Source organism: Stegodyphus dumicola, chromosome X2 (genome assembly GCF_044657685.1).
Source record: "Stegodyphus dumicola isolate Sdum_Otavi_A_Nest chromosome X2, ASM4465768v1".
NCBI lineage: Eukaryota > Metazoa > Arthropoda > Arachnida > Araneae > Eresidae > Stegodyphus > Stegodyphus dumicola.
In genome coordinates, this window is record NC_140781.1 from 22,930,152 (window position 1) to 22,947,131 (window position 16,980).

The window sequence follows — 16,980 nt, forward strand, 5'->3', positions numbered from 1 at the left end:
CTACACACAGTCCTACATTACATTCCTTGCACTCGTAATAACTCATTTGCCGTTTTGTAGGATTTTTCCGGGAATGTGAACAAATGAAGCATCGTCGTCTCATTTTCTTATCAGTCTCTTCTGAACAAAGTTTTGGAAAATGTCCTTCAGTTAATCTTTCAGAATAAATATCTGAAATATTTTGCATCATTTCATGCTCTGTTAAACATTTTCGACGCTTTGACATTGCAACGGTAAAAACAAAAAGAATTCACGTCTAACAAGATCTAATTATTTTCTAAAAACTGAACTGCAAACCAAAATACCCAACGCTTTAGCGAAAATAAAACTTCTCTACTTACAATAAACAACTACCACGTTCGAATTTAAAGAGACGTCATAAATCACGCCATTCGGAAACATTTATTTCCCCTTTTGTTTATATAATCAAAAACACGTGTATGTGAGTCATGCTTCTCTCATTTCGAGTAGAAGGTCTAATGTACATGTATCTGAAACCATATAGACATACAGTGGCATCTTGTAGCAGAAGTTATAGTTTTTAAAACGTTCCAGGACGACAGTCGGGGCTGAACTGGAAAACGCTGTGGCACGCCAGCGTGTCGGCCGGGAAGTGAGTGTGTTCGTTGCTGGCACGTAGACGTGACAGTCGGCGCGAAGGGGTTAATCTTCGAATTGGATCTGGCTTATTATTCTTTGCAGACTGTTAGAGCAATTTTATAAAAGTAAGCTTGAACTTTCAATTATGTCAAATAGAATTTCCGATATATATTTACTAATATGTAAAGGATCTACAAAGCGAAAGTACGTTTCGAAGTCCATTAAACAGAAAGTGGAGTTGCTGCAAAAAATTGATAAAGGCATATCCTTGTATTATCTAATCATTCCGAAATATGTTTATCAATTTCACGCTGCTCTGCGGGGGGGGGGGGGGAACGACGTGGCGTGCAATGAATTGGAAGTTGATCTGTCAGCACTATCCTTATCTTCAGGGCAGATGTTTTAATTTTATTTGGCTTAGAATTCCTTACTAAATGTAGTATTGCATCTCGATGTACTCCGTCTTTAATATGATTTAAATCAAGTTCCTCGTCATTATAATTCGCTTCCGATAGTGAAGAAAGTGATGAAGAAGTTATAGAAAACGAAAAAATTTCAATTGACAAATTAGTCGGTATTCTCGACTCAGCAATTATAGGACTTGAACAGCGGAACTTTGTAACTAAACAAGAAATTATACTATATTGATGCAGAATTATTAAAAATTTCACGTATTTTAATGATTAAGGAATCATGTAATTTTTTATGTGGTATGGATTTGAAAAGCAAAACAGCGATTTGGCATACTGATGCCACAGGAACGAAGTTTGGGGAATTTATTTGTGTGAATAATTTTTTTGTAATTACTAAAAAATTGCAAACCTACTTTCAGTTCTACACATGGCTCGAGTTATACTGACCTTATGCTTCACAGCTTTGGATTGCTGCCATAAATTCATGGTTATTATATCTCTGAGAAAGATTCTCTTTCTGACCATAAAATGGTTATTTTTAAACTTGCTTTATGTCTTAACACAGCCCACAGTAACACATATACCTTTACTTCTTAAAAAAAATAATTATTTCTAAATCTAGGAAAATTAAAAAAACACACAGGGTTATCATTAACCTACTAATGATAACTAAAGTACAACTAATTTTAGATATAAAAACTATACACAACTGATAAATTTTGACAAAAATATGAAAAGCAAATATTTATCTTTTACAAGATCAGAAGCAAACATTTTTACCTGTAAGGAAGCACTGGAAAATAATCCACATGAAATGTTACTCCATTACAGTTAACTGAAGTTCCATATTTTGAGTTATTGAAGCACATGCAGGGTAAGCTGGTGATATTAAAAACATCTGAACAGGGTCTGCTTTCTATAGTTGTCAAAATATCAGCTGCTGAATAGCAGAGCCACTTGCACATATTTAACAAAAAGATGAGCCAAAAATGCTTTGAAATATTTTTTTTTACTTTGGCCATAATGCTACAAAAAAAAAATCATTACTCACTATGCAAACATGCAATACAGAATACACAAACATATTACATGATAATAAAAAGTTACAATGCAATAAAGAAACAAAACCAACTATATTTAGAACTATGTATCTAGGATTATTACACATTAAATCTCGACTATTCACATGTTTGTTGTCAATCAACATTTGTTACACGAGCAACATAAATATTCTAGCTAAAACTTTCAGATATGTAAAACTTCACATACACTGTCATACGAAAAACTGTTAAAGAATTATAGCTTACACATATTTCGAGTACGTATGAAAGCTTCAGAAAAATGTGATCCTTTTATAAGATTTTAGGGCAGTTTTCGAATATTTTGCCTCTATTGCGTTTTTAAAGTTTTACATGCTACTCCTTTTTAGAATTAAGGTTGATGGTGAACAAAATAAAAGCCGTTTCTGATACATAAAACCAACTACGAATAAAATCACTGGAAAAATTTTGTTTTACATATAAAACCAGTTCGTAAATTACCAATACTGACCTTCATTAATATAAAGATTTCTGAAATTTTTTTACAGGATCTCGTAACAGATGACGAAGTCAAGTAGTTCCTTCAAGTAGCACCAAAACACATTTTGAGTGTTACCGTTTCGATGGTTATTGGGCTAACTTGTATCTCACAGTTTACTTCACATGTTTGAAATATATTACCGATATATAAATGTCTTTTAAATCACCAATACTACAGTCTTGTAGATTTAGTAAATGTCAGCGAGATGCACATAAACACACTATCCAACAATTAATAAAAACATTTCTGGAACGCGGTCACGCAGCTAACAGTAGTCGAACTGGATTGACCAGTGTGTCACCTAGACCTAGAACCATTCCCTTCTTTCAGAATTCATTAGACTGAAAACAGCTGATGTTTAAAGGAATTAAGGAATTGTTCCGTAAGATGGCGCTAGCTTATAAAGCTCATGAGGCTGAACAGTCTTCAGATTTCCCACAAAATAAACAATGTAAAGCAGTTCCTTTCTTTACATTAGAATGAAAATCATTAGTTGTTGGATATGATTCAAAAATTTTGAATTACAACTTTCTCAGCTTTCAACTTCTGTGCGAAGAAACACCTGTAATTGCGATAATATATTTTCACATTTGTTCAATGTAAAGGAAATTTCATCCAAAGGAAACTGAAGAAAATAATATAGCAGAATATTTACCAAAGTCATACTAATATACTCAAGTGACATCATATAAGATTCTAATTTGTCCTTAAAGCTGAACTATGTTACCTTTAGTTTTACTATTCATATCGTTTTTCACAACTAAACTTTTATGCTTATTCTCAGTGCCGATTCGGCCATCCACATGCAAATTCAAACTGGTGCGTTTTTTTTTTTGCTGAAATATAATATTTGGTAATCATTTCGACGAACTTAAATTTGGCAACTTACGTGCTGTGCACCATCTTGTCCCCCGCTAACATCGGCCCTGCTTACGCTCATACTGATTGAAGATTCCCAATTCAGTACTGCTCATATTTATTTAATTATATATATATATATAATTAGCAGATGTATTTAAACAGAAATTGCATGAAGAAATGATACAGAAAAACACAAATTTAAGAATTCCGAGTTAAACATTTTATTAAGATGACAAGCAGAACCTTACGAGAATCGTGGTCAAATGATTGAGCTCTGAAACGAAGATTGTTTCCCTTAGCACGCTCACTGGGTGACTAAAGAATCCGGGGAGGAGGGGTCTAGGTTTTCTCCCATTGTCTACTTCTTCAGATGCTAATTGTCTGAGTTAGGTAAAGCACGCGATGCATGTTTGTATATGCTTTTTTTCCGTGATTTGAACGGGGGTTGAACTATCCGTGTTTGATAATTCTACCTCTAGCCACTGAAATCCTGAGCTTTCTCGGAGTCGTAGTCGGACGCATCAGCTTTATAAGGCTATCATCAAAAAGTTTATACTACCGCTTTTTTGAATTATTATTAGCAGAATATAGGGCAAAGACCTCAGAAGTTTATACTTTATTATCAATATTCCAGGTAACATATATGCTTCCTCAAAGTGTTAAAAATAATATACTTTATTTCTGCTTTATACATGTAGAATGTAGTGTATACTCACAAAAATAAAAGTGTTAACTTTTCTAAATGAAAATTAGTAGCAGCTTTGCAATCTATGTAAGATGTATTCCGCAAATTTACCGAAATATCTACTACTGGTCTTCGCAAAGGCTTTAGTAAAGAAACACTGCACATCAGAGATTGCCAGATAAAGATGTTTTTATTTACAGCTTGTATTCTACCAGGCAAAGAGAGGAAATCCTAATCCGTTAAAAGAATAACAATAAAACTCCATACTACATTTAATTAGAGTTTTAAAATAAGAATAATTTTGAGATAAATGAACCGTTCTTTTATTTTATTTTATTTTTTTTTTTTTTTGAATTTTATAAATAATGACTTTTATAAAGTCATAATATGTACAAAGTATTTCACTCCTGTGATTATGTCAAGGAGCTCTATTCTAACCTAGAGTATGACTGAAACGACGTTGGACCATAGATATAGTAATATATAGTAAGCAAACTATATAGAATAGTAATAGAATAATAGACTCTATCTATGGACGACCGGTCGGCATGCACAGTTGCAGAAAGGTGCTTTTGCGCAGTTGATTGGACATCTAGCTTTTCCAGCTGAAGTCGGTCGTATAGACGCAAACGATAGAGAATTCTTTTCCCGAACTGTTGATGTACTTTCCGTCTTGAATGTAAAAGTCAGTCGGAAATTTTCGTTAAGCTAAAAGTTTATGCCGGAGACTTTTAAGGCATATGTTGAACTCAATGGAGGCGGATGCAGAAGATCCAGAAATATGGGAATCATTTCATCACCGAACGAGGGAATCCGTGGTGAGTAAATCTGATAAGCGATTAGTGAATCAGCTGATAAAAGGATTTTTTAGGAATGTGATGCTTTTAAAGTTAGAATAAAAGAATAAACCTGGGATATTTTAGGTGATGCATAAGAAATAAGAATTTTATAAGAAATTCAACTAAATTTCTTGTTTAAGAAGCGTTTTAGCTTGTACATTCTTTAAAATAATAATATAGCAATGGAACGAATTTAGTATGTGTTATATTTTTCCGTTTTTAGAAGTATGCAGTATGCTGAACATAAGTTGGTAAAGGTATATTTTAGGGTACCCCTTAACGATTGTTGGCGGTAGCTGGATACCGAGTTTGTGTAGTTCTTTGACTTATTATTTTGGCTTGCATAATGGAGATTTTTGCGCCAAAAATCACTGCTACACAAAGCCAAAATATCAAGAAAAAGAATTGCACAAACTCGGTATCCATGTAGACATCCACCTTTTTTTACTTAAAAAAAAAAAAAATCCCCGAATTGCACAAAAATGGCATTGCGCACTCCCTTGACTATCCATGTACATGTCGACCTATTTTCACTTTAAAAAAATCCAAGAATTGCACAAACTTGCATTAGACACTCGCTTCACTTCGTCCATGTACACATCGATATATTTTCACTTAGTCACTTAAGTCAAAGGAGCACGTAATTCTAACTTAAGTCAAAGGAGCACATAATTCTACAGTACAGGCAAACAAAAATTGCATAATCTCAATAAACTACATTTTAAACCAAACAATAAAATAACATAAAAAAGGAAAAGCATGTTATACATTTAAGCACTGCAAAAAGCAAATATCCACTTATCCTAATTACAGGGGTGTAGCTAGAGGGGGGCATCTGTCTCCGGGCACAGAATCCAAGTGGTGCCAAACTGATGTTACGACATTTTAGAATTAAATGTTTTCCATCCTTGGCAAGCAGTAGGGGGCGCGAAATCTTCAGTTGTCCCTGGGCGCTAAAAACCATAGCTATGACTCTGCCTAATTAGAAGTTCCTTCGCCTTTAGTCTGTGGCACACAAAATTCCTTAACAGCATCCAAAAACCTCCTAAAATTATCTGAACTCGAATCCGTATATCGGCGTCGCCGCATCTGAACTTTTATTTCTACAAACCCATTCAAATCCGTCTAAACGGTTTTTACGTTTGACTAGACGCATATCCTTCCTACAAACAGGACACTTATAATGGCTATTAAGTAAACCTTCATTTACACACCAGTCAATTAACGCTCTTTTCCCCTTTCATTCCAAATCGTACAGAAACTTCAAATTAATCTTACTACATTCAGCCATTTTACCGTCTAAACAATAAAACCGAAACACACCACAAAAGCGCTTACAAAACATCCCATGATTCAAAATTTCCCAGAATCATGTACCCGATTATGTCACAATAGGGTTTCTATAACATTCAACTATTTAGGCTACCATAAATGAAACAATAATTTGGCGATAAATGAAACAACAGCTTCGTTATAATACAAGGGGTTCCTTAAAGTCTACTCTAACCCATAAGTTTATTGTATAATTTACAAGATTTCAAGTACATGGATGCATTCATATGTTTAACCGTATTTTTGGTGATTTGTGTGCATGTGAAAAAGAGCAAGATCTTAAGAACGCGGATGGAGGTTAAAATTTTTGCGATTTTCGCCTTTTGTATTTAGGTGTAACAGTAATGATTGACTTGGGCTTAGTTTTGAAATTCCATATTGTTTTATTTAATAATTTAATGCCAGTCAAATTTTGAACGTAACCAACTGATCACATCAACATTTAAAATTAAATATGTTGTATCCCCTATTTTGTTGATGAACTACCTGGATATGCTGAAAAATGTTATCTTATCCCAAGAGTAAATTGTGTAAAGTTGAGAAGTCAAATTATTATCAGCAAGTTCCAGTTTTTTTTTAAAAAATTTATTTGCTGTCTTTTCAGTTTTAGTAATAAAGAGAATTTAGTTAAAAAAAAAAAAAAAGTCGTAATTGATTCTTGCTTTTAAGACCATTAAATTCTTAATATAATGAATCAAATTTTGAGTTTTTTAAGTGCTTGCAATAAAAATTTTTTTTCCCTGTAAAAGTTTTTATTTTATGGAAATTAAATGAAATGAATAAGGGCTCAAATTCAGCTAGAGCACTGAGTCATTACTTAGTTTATAGATTGTTCCTCTTTCTCAATAGCCTTCCCTTCAAAGGCTTTCAGCATTTCTAGAACGTAAGCTCTGAAATGGATACGTTATTAAAATTAACTTTTTTTCCAAAATTCAGTTAAACAATTTAAAATTGCACAATTCAATGAAATGTAAGTTAAGTATTTTTGAACTATTTATCTGAGAATAGGTTTTTCTTATCTTCATGATAAAGTAAAAAAACTGTGACAAAATAATACTGAATTTTTTTTTTTTTATACTATTGCCAACATTTATTCAACTTTGTTCCATTTGTGTGATCAAATGTAATTATAGAACCTTCTACATTGTCTATCAAAAGCATGTTTGCAGTTAAAGGAATTAAATCTATTATATATAAGTAAAATACAGCCTTATAATACAGTGTGTAAAAGTATATTTTAGGGTACCCCTTGGCGAATTTTGACGGTACATGGATACTGAGTTTCTGCAATTCTTTGACTTGTTATTTTGAGTTTGTGTACCAGCGATTTTTGTCTCAAAAATCACAGCTACACAAAGCCAAAATAACAAGACCACGGAGTATAATGAAGAAGGTGAAACTGCCTAGTAGAAAAACGGGTCCTAAAATGTCGCATTCACTAGATGGTGCTGCTGTTCCATCTTAGCAGTTCCAAATGTAAACATTTATTGAGTAGCCAGGCGGCTAAGCTTACTAGCGGATGAAAAAATGCTTATGTTTTTAATGTGATAGATTGCGTTATTATCAACATTATAATATTTTGCTCACTAATGATTGTGTTTTATTCCTCAAATTATAAAATTAATTTACAGCTTTCATGCCGTAAGGCTTGTAGTACTTTTTATGAATGATTAATATGAATATATTTTTCAGTCTCTTGGTTTAATCCTAGTATTCGGTGCACACGGGATTTGGCGACTTTATGATGAGCAGTAAAAACGGGACATATACGATGAGTAGTAAACGGGTCATTCAAAAGAATATATATAGTTATACATAGTATAATACTATGTATATAGTGTATATACTATGTATATACACACATAGTATATAGTCTATATACATAGACATTCTTTGGATCATTTTTGGTGTTGGCGATAATTTTCAAAATTGCGCCAAGGCTGCACCGTATACTAGGATTTTACCAGTCTCTTTCCCTTAGAAAAATAATCATATTACTAGTAATAATACTTGCTGTATACATTCAAAAGTCTTTAAGCCGGACTCGCCGGGACTTCGTTGATTCCAGATTATGGACCATCATTTTAAATCTGGTAAGATGGCATGCAGAAATTATAAAATTAAAAATATGAAACCGTAATTTATGAAATATAGAGCAATTATGATCTAAAGTGTATCATAATTTACAAAAAAAAGAAAAAAAAAAAAAAGCTTAATATTTATTTGTTTACTTTATTAAACATTTCCTTCAATGCGTGCATGTGTAAAGCATACATTACGCATAGTCGAAATTAGAAAATTGCAACCCGAAAATTATTTAATGTGTATTCGTGATATTTATAATGACGAGGAAATAGATTTAAATCATGCCGGAGTACATCGAGATGAAACACTACATTTAGTAAGGAATTATGAGCCAAATAAAATAAAAACATCTGCCCTAAAGATGAGGATAGTGCTGACAGATCAACTTCCCCCCCCCCCCCCTGCGGAGCAGCGTGAAATTGATAAATAGATTTCGGAATGGTTAGAGAATCAAATCACCTCTCTGTCATTTCCTTCATGCCTTTATCCATTTTTTGCAGCAATTCCACTTTTTGTTTAATGGACATCAAAACATGCTTTTGCTTTACAGATCCTTTGGCAGCTCCAGAATCGGAAATTCTTTTTGGCATAATCGAAAGTTTAAGCTTACTTTTATAAAATTGCTCTAACAGTCTGCAAAAAATAATAAGCCGGATCCAATTAGAAGATTGAGGAACAACGCAATCTGCAACATTAACTGAAATAGATAATTAGATAATTTTAGGGCTGATCTTTAGAATATGGTAACTGGTAGTTTGGCGACGTTTTGGAGGCGATAAAGGTTACTACCTGGGACTTTGGTAATAATGTGAGCAGTACTCAGTTCCGATTACGCATTATTTTGTGTGAGGGAAATGAGAGATCATGGGATATGTCATGTGATATTAATGGACGAATTACGGTTCTTTAATCGGAAAAGGGGGGGGAAATCGGGAAAAAATCTGGAAATTTTGTATTTGGCTTTATTCTGTGTTGTGTGAAACAGTGTTTGTTAATTTTTGGATCCCATGGCCCTAACTAAAGTGAATTTGAAATGGGTATTTAGTGGTATTGAAAGAAGTAGTAATAAGTGTTAAGGTTGTGCGAGATAGAAGTAAAGATGTTTTATTAAATTATTTATTTTACCTGGTACCTTGCTGTGAACTATAAGTATGATTTTAAAGATCCTGAAACAGAAATAAGAAAAGTTTATCGGACACGTAATCAAGATTCTGAAGAAGATTAGGTAAGTTATTATTTTTAATTATTTGAGGATATTATTTTTATGCATTGTTCTAAATGTAAGGTAGAAGTAAAGTAATTTGATATTATTGGGAAAATTGTTATTAGCAATGATTTAGTTTAAAGTAATTAGGATTGTAAGCTAATTTTTATTAATTTAATGTATGTGCTTATTGATATTTTAAGTAGTGTTTTTGAATTTAATTATATTTTAATTAAATGATAGTTATTTTGTGAATTTTATGTTTGTAGGAATTTGGTATATGTTTTAGTTGAAGTAAACGTGCATGGAAATAATTTAAATATTTGACACTAAGTATTTGTAATGCTTGCGGTATGAATTCGTTGGTGACGTTTATAATATAATAGATAATTTAGAGATAAAAGTTTTTGGATATTTTATTTATTTTATACGTGGAAATGTTCATATTTGGAAAGGGTATATACTTTTTCGTTATTAGGTAATTTCATATATGTTCTTTTTAACGGGTTTAAAGATTCAGAAAATTGTCATGCATTTTCGTGAAATTTTTCTAATTTATGAGAAAAAAGCAGTGTACATGGATATAGTGAAGAGTGTGCGCAATGCCATTTTTGTGTAATTCTGGGATGTTTTTTTAAGTAAAAATAAGTCGACGTGTACATGGTTTATGTGTATGTGTTATTTTGAAAAACGCGTAAGGAGTATGGTATTGTGCACTTTTTCCCAATTTTGCAGTGAATATTTGTCATGATTAAGCAGTTTTGTTAGATAAAATTTCTAGCATAAGTGTAATTTGGCTAGTAGATTTTTGGAAGAAGTGTTCAGTAGATAAAAAGAAAAGAAACATGTCTTTACTTCGTGAAGACAAAATGGCGGCGGGAAAAAAAAATAGAGGGTTGCTGTAGGAGAGTTGGTCGCCAAATTTTCGCCAAAAAATCGCCAAGTTACCATAATGTAAAGATCAACCAATTTTAGCTTAGCTTATAGTATCCGTCATACATTAAACGCGCATGCGTAAACATATTATGCATGTGTGTAAATACATATGCGCATGTGCAGAAAGTTTGTAGCTTTGAGGTCCGGATTATAGATCATTTCGGATTATGGACGTCCGGATTAAAGCATTTTGACTGTATACGTTAAATTTAATTAGAATAGTTTCTTTCCGTCTCTCATTTTGTAAAATGCTTAGATATGCAGCTTGATATAAACTATGGTGAAATTTTAATGAAGCTTATAGAATTTTTTGCTTCAGTCAGTAAATTTTCTTTACTATCATAATAAGTTATTCTTTTTTATGAATCAGATGTCAGTTTTGATTTTGATATTTTTATCGTTTTCTGTTAAAAATTTCTACGTCTTTGTTATTTGAGAAGTATGTTTCAAATTGATTTCAAAAGATTCTAAAATAGAATTCGGATTTGAATTCAGTTAAGTATTCTGAACACTTGGTTATCCCGAACTGTCATTTCTGAATGAAGTCATTTGGATATTTAGGTATTCTGATAGCTTTAAATGGAGCCTGTTTAGGAGTGAAAGATTTGTATTTGTTACATAAATGATACGGGAGGACAAAATTCTTTGTGTCATTATACATACACTTCCAAAAAGATTTTATACATTTTCTGAACTCCAAGATGGGATATATGAGAAATTTCTCTTTTTCACAGGATTTCAGTGCTAGTGGGACAACAACTAATTCAGCATTATTTCATTTATTCAAAACAATCATAAGAAGATTATTGAATCATTTATGAAGAAATTATGTACGGCTAATCTTTAGAATATGGTAACAGGTAGTTTGGCGACATTTTGGTAAGGCGATAAAGGTTACTAGCTAGGACTTTACCAGTGTACATGGATAAAGTCAAGAGTGTGCGCAATGCCATTTTTGTGCAATTCTGAGATATTTTTTTTTATGTGAAAATAGGTCGACGTGTACATTGATACGGTGTTGTATGTGCAGTTCTTAAAAACGCAGCAAGCAATGGGCGATTCTGCACTTTCTCCCAATTTCGCACCTAATCTTCGTCATGATTAAGTCATTTGGATAAAGTCATTTGGATATTTAGGTATTCTGATACCTTTAAATGGAGCCTGTTTAGGAGTGAAAGATTTGTATTTGTTACATAAATGATACGGGAGGACAAAATTCTTTGTGTCATTATACATACACTTCCAAAAAGATTTTATACATTTTCTGAACTCCAAGATGGGATATATGAGAAATTTCTCATTTTCACAGGATTTCAGTGCTAGTGGGACAACAACTAATTCAGCATTATTTCATTTATTCAAAACAAATATAAGAAGCTTATGGCTACTTTTATTCCATAAAAGTTCTAGCATAAGCATAATTCGGCTAGCAGATTGTTAGAAAAAAATGTTGAGTAAAAAAAAAAAAAAAAAAAAATATTCCTTTACTTCGTGAAAACAAAATGATGTCCAAAAAAAAAAAAAACAAAAAAACTAGCAGGTTGCTGTAGCAGGGTTGGTCGCCAAATTTTCACCAAAAAATCGCAAAGTTACCATAATCCAAAGATTAAACTTATGTACTTTTGCTGAATTAAGCAAGGAAGGATTTTTCATAATGTTGGTAATTGCTGATTCACCTGGATCTAAAGTGAATTTGTGTTTCAAATAAGCATTGCAGTCTAATGATATAGTATGACAGTAATTCCAAGGACTTAAATTTAATGTGACCTCATCAGGTATTCACCACATTTCAGGAAGGGGCGAGAAGGAGGAAAAATTAATATGTGGATAATAAAAATTTCAATATCACGGTGCCAGCCTCGTATAAAATCATGATGGAACTAACAATCTGAAATACATATTACGTAGATTACAAATTGCATTTTAAATTGAAAGATTTATCATATAAGTATCACCATACCATGCCATATCGATGACAAAATTTCTAATATTAGAACAAGGAAGCATTTATTTTAATATTTCATAATTCATCATGAAAAATATATTCGTATAAACTCAATGTCAGCAACTTTTTATGCGAAATACATACAAGTGCATGATATAAATATGGTGCATAACATTTTCTAATATATCATATTGTACACAGTAGAGAATTGTAAATAAAGTATTTCCACGATAAGGCAAATTACAATTTTTGTATATCCCCAGTTATACTTAATTAGATAAATTACATACGTAATGAAGAAACGTTACAAACCACTAAAACCACATCATACCACAAAATTTTGAAGTCAAACACTTTTATACACTTGTATATGTTGGGCAGAATGTCGTTGAATAAGCAAAGAATAAATTAGTGAAAAAAAAAAAAAAAAAGCAATGAATGTGTTGCACAGTAGTATCAAATGCAATTTGATGTACAATACTGAAATTATAAAAATGTCAAAACAAAACTAACCTTTATAGTCATATCTTTATCAATTATAACGCTTTTCTCACACGTGTAATTAGTAGTCCATCGAGCACATACAGTAAATACAACCACAGAATTTACGATCCACAAACAATGTGGTTTGGAAATCTTCTGCAGACTTTCAGTCGACAGAGAAAAAATAAAATCCTTTGTGGCTTTAGAAGCAGTAACATTATCTGCAATCAAGGAAGCAACCACATACACATTTCTTGAAGCAGGTGCTTTTCTTTTACGTGATGGTTTAGATAAATGTGATGGCAGATTTGGCAGATTGAAGGTATTGCTTCTTTCTGGAGCCTAGGGTGACCATTTCTAATTTGAATACTGTGCCATTGGACAACTTTGTCTCGGAAAATTGTTACAACATCCTTCTCCGAAAGTATTTGGTCGGCCCGAGAAATTCCATGTCTCCATTTTTCTAGCAGCACAGAATCCTGTAAAAAATATTAAGTACAGTCAAAAGTCGTTAATTCTGATACCCATAATCCGGACCTCAAAGCTACAAACTTTCTGCGCATGCGTCACGTAAGACCTTTACGGCTGCAAATATGCGTGTGCGCATGCGCATAATACGTTTACGCATGCGCGTTTAATGTATAACGGATGGTATAAGCTAAGCTAAAATTACCTAATTCAGTTAATGTCTCAGATTGCGTTGTTCCTTAATCTTCGAATTGGATCCGGCTTATTATTTTTTGCAGACTGTTAGAGCAATTTTATAAAAGTAAGCTTGAACATTCGATTATGTAAAATAGAATTTCTGATGTATATTTACTAATATGTAAAGGATCTACAAAGTGAAAGTATGTTTCGAAGTCCATTAAACAAAAAGTAGAATTGCTGCAAAAAATGGATAAATGCATATCCTTTGTTTCTTAACCATTCTGAAATCTGTTTACCAATTTCACGCTGCTCTGTGTGTGTGGGGGGGACATCGCGGCGCACAATGAACTGAAGTTGATCTGTCAGCACTATCCTTATCTTCAGGGCAGATGTTTTTATTTTATTAAACTTATAATTCCTTACTAAATGTAGTATTTCATCTCGATGTATTCCGTCTTTGATATGATTTAAATCAAATTCCTCGTCATTATAAATATCACGAGTACACATCAAATAGTTTTCTGGTCGCAATTTTCTAATTTCGACTATGCGTAATGTATGCTTTACGCATGTGTGCGTTGAAAGAAATGTTTAATAAAGTAAACAAATAAATATTAAGCTTTTTTTTTTGTAAATTTTGATACCCTTTAGATCATAATTGTTCTTTATTTCATAAATTACTGTTTCATATTTTTAATTTTGTAATTTCTGCTTGCCATCTTACCAGATTTAAACTGATGATCTATAATCCGGAAAAATCGATAATCCGGAATCGCCGAAGTCCCGACGAGTCCGGATTAACAACTTTTGACTGTCTATATAAATATCAGAATTAAGTTACATACAAAGTAAAAATATATTTGTTGCATGTAACTTTTTTACATTACTTTGATGCAAATTTAATTTGAAAATTGTAATGTCAAATTGAAATTTAACTGCAGCATGTAACACTTCAACAGTTCTACAAATTCAAATTTAAATTTAAAATCCTTGTGGATAATGGTTCTCACTCTGCACTGTAACAAGATTTAAATCTTAATTTTTAATAGCCATTCATTCATGTGATCAGGTGGCATGATTTCATATTCTTAACTTATTTAATATGCTGAATTTATCTCGCAGAAAATCCATTTTTCATTACACTTATCTGCTGTTATGTTTTTGCTCAATCATGCAGCATTGTCTTCTTTTTCCATTTATTATAAAAACCTATTTCAAAATGAATTTCTGTAAATGAAATAGAAGGGCAAATACTCTATCATTCTTGTATAATTTCAGAAATTTATTTAACTTTAAAATCTAACGATTGCTTACTTTCATGGACGAAATGCAGATGCACATAAGTTATTGCAATATTTAACTAATTTCCTATTTATTAATTTTTTTTATAAGCATACAGTAAATATTCTCTTATTTACTAACAATCCAGACGTTCTGAAAAGTTATACAAATTCATATATATGATCAGGCATAATATAAATGTTTGTCACCTTTGGAACTCTAAATATATCTGGTTTCTTATTCCCAAGCTTTTATTCTTCAGTCTAACAGCTCCATAACAACTTTTGCATCCAGTGAGGAAACAGTTTCCATTATTTGACTTTTTCATAATGAAAATTGATATCAAATCAGTATTTTCGTTATTACTGTCAATGCAAAATACTACAAAAAGACGGAAAGCTAGTGATTGCAACGCTCTCTATAAATAATGCAACAATAAGTGGACCATTTTTGAGAAAAGTGGTAATACCAGTTTCCCCTCCTTCTTTATACTCTGTGAACAAGACAAAGAACTGCACAAACTCAGTATCCAGGTATACGTCGACCTATTTTCACTTAAAAGGAAATCCCAGAATTGCACAAAAATGGCATTTTGCACTCCCTTGACTTTATCCATGTACACATCAACCTATTTTCACTTAAAAAAAATCAGAGAATTGCACAAACTAGGCTAAATTGCCGTTACACAAAGACAAAATAACGAGACAAAGAATTGCACAAACTTGGTATCCATGTACACATTGACCTATTTAAAAAAAATCCCAGAATTGCACAAACTTGGTATCCATGTACACATTGACCTATTTAAAAAAAATCCCAGAATTGCACAAAAATGGCATTGCCTACTCCCTTGACTTTATCCATGTACACATCAACCTATTTTGATTTAAAAAAAAACATCAGAGAATTGCAGAAACTGTGCCTTACACACTCCCTTGAGTTTGTTCATGTACACGTCGATATATTTTTACTTAGTCAAAGGAGCATCCAGTTTTACAGTAGAGGCAAACAAAAAATACATAATCTCAATAAACTGCATTTTTAACCAAGTAATAACATAAAAAAAGAAAAACTTGTTATGTAACTGCTTTACACAAAGCAAATATCCACTTACCTTATTTAGAAATTCGTTCGTCTTCATTCTTTGGCACAAAAAATTCCTTAACAGCATCCAAAAACTTCCTAAAATTATCTGAACTACAATCCGTATATCGGCGTCGCCACATAAATTCACAAAAATAAGAGTCAAAAACGTTGTTCCGGACTGTCCGGAAAATGGCTACTAAGTAAACCTTCATTTACCTACCAGTTAATTAATGCACTTATCCCCTTTCATTCCAAATCGTGCAGAAACTTCAAATTAATCCTGCTACATTCAGCCATTATATCGTCTAAACAATGAAGCAAGCAATGTACTTCTAAGCAAGACACACCACAAAAGCCCTCGCAAAACATCCCATGATTCAAAATTTCCCGGAATAATGCAAACGATTATGTCATAATAGGGTTTCCATAACATTCAACTACTGAGCTTACCATAAATTATACAACAACTTGGCGGTAAACGAAACAACAACTTTGCGATAATACAAGAGGTACCTTAAAGTCAACTCTAACCCTTTGAAGTTGAGAAGAGGTAATAAGTTCGATGTTTATGATGGCATAGTCAAAGAGTAGTTGGCTGACAATATTATTGAAGAAGGTGTAGTAGTAGGGTAGCACCATGTAGGGGTGTTCAAAGAAAATTTCACTATAAATGTTCACTTCTTTTGTTCAGTGCGTCTCTCAAACAAAGGAAAAAAAGTTGTCTTTGAATGGCTGTTTATTGAAGGGGGGCCTAAAAATTTAGAACCAATTCCGTGAATGCTCATGAAGTTTCATCAAGAGGAAATTGGAGTAATATCTGATGTAAAGAAGGCCTTTCTCCAAATTTCAGTAGCCAAACAAGATCGTGAATATTTGAAATTTCTCTGGTGGGGCCAATGAGGCAAACATTTTTGACGAGAAACTCCGTGCTGCCTTATTACTACCTAAATTTTCTTTTTGCATTTCGAATTTTAAGCCTAAAATGTCTCTAAAAAGTGCAG

At 32.5% G+C, this 16,980-nt stretch overlaps 2 protein-coding genes across 3 annotated transcripts in view; one reads left to right on the top strand and one right to left on the bottom strand.

Annotated features, from left to right (window-relative positions):
* The window catches only part of LOC118198174 (uncharacterized), a 48,711-nt gene extending 45,801 nt beyond the window's left edge, over positions 1-2,910 (bottom strand). The window contains exons 1-2 of the mRNA XM_085809894.1: positions 2,565-2,910; positions 1,794-2,039 (exon numbers count right to left, since the gene is read on the bottom strand). Coding sequence (XP_085666020.1) covers positions 1,794-2,035 — 242 coding nt within the window. The 5' untranslated portion in view covers positions 2,036-2,039; positions 2,565-2,910. The remainder of the gene's footprint in view (positions 1-1,793; positions 2,040-2,564) is intronic.
* A 1,828-nt stretch (positions 2,911-4,738) lies between these two features.
* lili (LMBR1-like protein lilipod) overlaps positions 4,739-16,980 on the top strand; it is a 119,995-nt gene continuing 107,753 nt past the window's right edge. The window contains exon 1 of one of the 2 annotated variants that reach the window (XM_035368081.2): positions 4,739-4,958. In XM_035368081.2, the coding sequence (XP_035223972.2) occupies positions 4,859-4,958 (100 nt within the window). In that variant the 5' untranslated portion in view covers positions 4,739-4,858. The remainder of the gene's footprint in view (positions 4,959-16,980) is intronic. The other variant, XM_035368080.2, reaches the window with a different exon arrangement.